General features: G+C 40.7%; 1 protein-coding gene across 1 annotated transcript in view; it reads right to left on the reverse strand.

The window, feature by feature from the left end:
- Positions 1–5,000, reverse strand: part of LOC147029338 (B-cadherin-like) — an 84,641-nt gene that overhangs the window by 4,841 nt on the left and 74,800 nt on the right. Inside the window, exon 17 of the mRNA XM_085872322.1 lies at positions 1,650–1,874. Coding sequence (XP_085728448.1) covers positions 1,650–1,874 — 225 coding nt within the window. The remainder of the gene's footprint in view (positions 1–1,649; positions 1,875–5,000) is intronic.

The raw sequence follows: 5,000 nt of genomic DNA on the forward strand, positions 1-5,000 counted from the left end.
AGGAGACAGGTTGGATAGTTTGGCCTTGAGATTAGCGAGATAATGTTTTTGGGCTCGCCTCAAGATTGACACACTTCTTTTGAGCCTGACGGAGTGAAAGAAAGTTGCTCTTGGTCAGATCAGCTTTCTACGTTGGGAAGCAGCCGGTTTCACAGCCTTGCCTGAAGAAATGATGCATCGTACCCCTAGCAGTCAAAAAGACCTCTGTGATCCAATCACAGTGATTAGCTGAGCAATGTATATATACCTTGCGATGTTCACCATCAATGTAGCTTAATGAAGTACAAACTCTCACGATGGACATGCTCAGGAGGATGACATCGCTAGCCCATTTCCAGTGTAATGTATAAAAATAAAAATACTCTGTGCCAGTGATTTTCAACTTCCAGCATGCAGGACAGCAGATTGACTTTCATCACAGGACCACAACAAGATGTAAACACTGCCCGTGTGGTCGAGATACACCAGGCTTCTCATCGGTGTCATGGCCATATGCATGCCAGGCCTTGGTTGTTCAAACTCTGCTCTAATCCAAGTCTTGGCTGCAACTCCAACGTTTATGAACCCCATGAGCCATGACGTCTCCTCAAGCCCACTCGATGTTGGTTTTGTGCAAGTGTGCTCCAATTTGAACAACATGGTCTGTATATGGACGAACTCTGGCTCATTGTTCAAATACAGACCACTTCCCAACAGGCAATTGTTGTGGAATTTGGGCTTGCGGGTGGGGAGCTGATGTGCTCGGGTTTGCTGGATTGCCTGGAAATGATGAACATCCTCTCCCCGAGCCTGCTCTGTATGGGCTTGGTTGTTTTTATTCAGCAAGATGACTGGTTTGAGTCGATCAGAAGTTGCAACAGAATCTTGCTCTGTCCTCAGAAAGGGTGGGTCTGTTGCAACCATCGCAGCTTGTAACACATTGGTGTAGTTTACCGCAAACTCTCTACATAGTCCACAGAACCTTCCAGATCGTAGCGTCGCATCCCTCTTTTCACCCTGCCTATGGTTTGATTGCAATATCCCAGATCATTAAGGAGCTGTAAATGGGGAATCAGTTGATTTCTCATTTCTCTTTGAGTCTTCCCTCCGACGGACCCGTTTGTACAGCTGCCAGAGAACTACTGATGGAATTTCCCGCATTTTGTATTTAATTATCTTGCAGTCACTGCAAAGTGAAGTCCACATAAAAGACAATGACACCATACAATGCCACTTGGCAGTGATGAAGCAAATCATTTTCTATAAAATCAAACCTACACATCCACACGTGATGGAGAAAATCAACATAATCAGACCGTACACCCCATTAGTGTTTTTTATTTATTTATTTTAATAACTTGTTAAGTGTATTTTATATTAATAGCATATCTTTGTAAAAAAAAAAATATTTTTTTTTATATTGTAAACTTCACTTTTAAGTTTTTTGGACTTTTGTCATGTCTTTGTCTCATTTGAATAAAATTGAAATTGATTGGTTGATAAATTGATTTTCAAGCCTCCCAGTTTGTAATACGTCACAAAAAAATTTTTGGGATCAAATAGCCTGTGACAGTTTAAAACCTGAAAAGTTAAAAAAAAAATCTCTTTCTGACTTCTGCATTTGATGGCAATAATTTGTTTCCTCGTTTCTCAACCGCAAGTGTACTTACTTCTATCCTGTGCTCCCAAGTGGTGGTCGGGGCGGCCGCGACGTGTTGGTCTTGATTGTTCTCCACTGCAAGTGACGATATTGTGCCCTGGGTGCTCAATTTGTGCATAGTCTCTCTGGCTCGTTGTTCAAATACAGACCAGGTCTCAACAGGCACTTGTTGGTTAACTTGGGCTTGCTGGTGATGAGCTGATGACAGCTGATGTGGTTGGGATTGTTGCATTGCCTGAAAATGAAAAACAAAAATACATTTTTACTGGCTAAGAAATCTGCAACAATCGTCATATTTGTGGATGACATGGGGTTATGAAGGGTCATGGGGCTCTTACAGGATCTTGAGTTTTAGGGGTTCTTGGGATCTTCATGGTCTTGATGGTGTAAAGGGTCTGGAGGGTCTTAGGGTTTTAAAAAGGTCTAATGTAATGAATATACATTCTCACGTTATGTACGGACAAACAAACGGACCCAAATACAATAACCTCTCACCTGGCGAAGGTAATAAGAGCAGAGATAACAGGACATCAGTCGATGAGGCCTGTATGTTTATATTACTCGCAAAGAACCTGTCCTTATGGGTTAACTCGCCCAATTTTATGTCTGTTGCGTATTTTAGTTTGAATTGTCATATCAAGTGATGGAACACGAAACTCATTTAAAGAGAGAAAATTAGAAAATCCTTGCCCTCCCCCCCCCCCACTCTCTGAACCCCCATGACGTTTTTTTAACCCCCTAAAATCCTCTCAAGCAGTCCACGAGTACAAACACAAGTTTTCAATTAATTCCGTCCAACAGTTTAGAAGTTTATCTAAATCAAACAAGCACACAAACAAGATGATGTTTAGTTTGATAAATCCCCACTTCTGTGATTTTCATGTGTATTTTAACATCATTTGCAATACCCCTCACTCTGTGAGTGCCGCTACACCACACACATTTACATTGAGATCCTCCCCTCACCACCGAACCACAGATAGATACATACTGTCACGATGCGAGCGAAGAGGCCCCTGGGTTGAGTTATCATTTTTTTCACACCAGCCCTACATCGGAATTTATTCGCATTTATTAAATCCTACATAGATGGAGATTCATTTCACACACACAAACACAAAGACAAACACACACACACACACACACACACACACACACACACACACACACACACACACACACACACACACACACACACACGCGCACACACACACACACACACACACACACACACACACACACACACACACACACACACGGCGTCTGCCTGGTAGGCACGTAAGACATCAGCCAATGTGGCTTGCAATGTTCGTGTGAGATACTCCTATAAGGTTATCCTGAAGACTCAACAGCTTTAGGATAACCTCAGGAGTTTCTCTGTGAACTGTCACCACATCAGCAAAGAGGTCCTTGGGTTTGAGTGTTGGCTGGAGTCAGGATTTTTTTTTCACAAAAGCCCCACATGGAAATTTAATCCCATGTTTTGGTAGCATTCTGTGACAGGCAGACATGCTCACTGCAACAAGCAGTGTGTTACACAGACCCGCCGCACCACATAGGATACTGCAGGTAGCAATGCAGCAGTTAACAGACTGCTTGTTGCCGTGGACAGTTCTATGTCTTTCACAAACTGCCACTAAAAACTGAAAGTAGATGTTTCATCGTGCGTGCGCTGTTTATATCTAACCTATCCATCCATTGGGACCACACTCTGTGCAGAGCATTGATGCTACCAAAGCGGTCTCCTTGGCTATTGGGCACAATCCAGGATGGGTCTCCACTCCAACACAGGATACCAGCAAGCTGGCACTCGTTTTGCCGACCTCGGAAGGATGACAGGCAGAGTCAACCCCACATGGTATTAATTCAACAGCCAAGTGGGATTTGAACTCAGGATGCAAAGACCCCAAGCCCACCACCCTAACCATTAAGCCAAAACCAGGTATATATATATATATATATATATATATATATATATATATATATATATATATATATATATATATATATATATATATATATATATATATATATATATATATATATATATATATATATATATATATATATATATATATATATATGTGCGGACGCCCTCTCCACATGTGCGGACGCCTTCTCCACACGTGCGGACTCGCCAAAAAGGAACTACTGTAAGAGGATTTTGCCTCGGACCATGAGTTGCCGGTGAGGTGAGTAGGTGAGCATGCATTTGTTCAGCCCACGAGCGAGTAGCAAGCGAGAGAAGGGGCAAGCAGGCAGAAGGTACCGTGGGTTGTCGTGGATTTGCCTTTGCAATGAAATGGAGTGGGGATATAAAGATTATTAATCCAACGAAAAAAACATCGCAATGCACGCCTTTAATTTTCCCACTAAACACAAGGAAGAATCTGTCTACACATACACTTAAAGGAATAACTGACTTGGGACACCTGTATGTTGTATACATACGGTTCCTAGAACCGTAACAATATATATATATATATATATATATATATATATATATATATATATATATATATATATATCCATCCATTAGGACCATACTCTGTGCAGAGCGTTGGTGCCGCCGAAGCAGTCTCCTTGGCTATTGGGAACAATCCTGGACGGGTCGCCACTCCGACACAGTATACCAGCATGCTGGCACTCATTTTGCCGACCTCGGAAGGATGACAGGCAGAGTCAACCCCACCTGGTGTTAATTCAACAGCTGAGCGGGATTTGAACTCAGGACCCTAGGATCCCAAGCCCACTACCTTAACCATTAAGCCAACACCAGGCATATATATATATATATATATATATATATATATATACATATATATATACATATATACATATATATATATATATATACATATATATATATATATATATATATATATATATATATATATATATATATATATATATATATATATATATATATATATATATATATATATATATATATATATATATATATATATATATATATATATATATATATATATATATATATACAATAGACTAGGCGTAACTCGTCACCATCGGGACCGAGAAAAAAGTGACGACTTAGAAATGTGACGACTTACGCGTATGCGAACATTCATGATGACTGTGGGGTGAAGGATGAAGTCGCGCGTGGCCTGGACACATATGTGTGAGAGCCGGCTATAGCACCAAAAGGAAAACACAATCCTCGGGGCATAGGTGGGGGTTCATTGGTGAGTTGGAAAGTGATCAAGCAAAGATGGAATTCATGAATCAATTTATCAAAAGTAAAGATAATGAACAACTCTGTAAGACAACTCATATACCATCGGTGATGGTATGGTGACAAGTTACATGACACACAGTCATTGTGGTGATGATTACCACT

This window comes from Eptatretus burgeri, chromosome 3 (genome assembly GCF_056783735.1).
Source record: "Eptatretus burgeri isolate ZD-2024b chromosome 3, Ebu_testis_v1, whole genome shotgun sequence".
Lineage (NCBI taxonomy): Eukaryota > Metazoa > Chordata > Myxini > Myxiniformes > Myxinidae > Eptatretus > Eptatretus burgeri.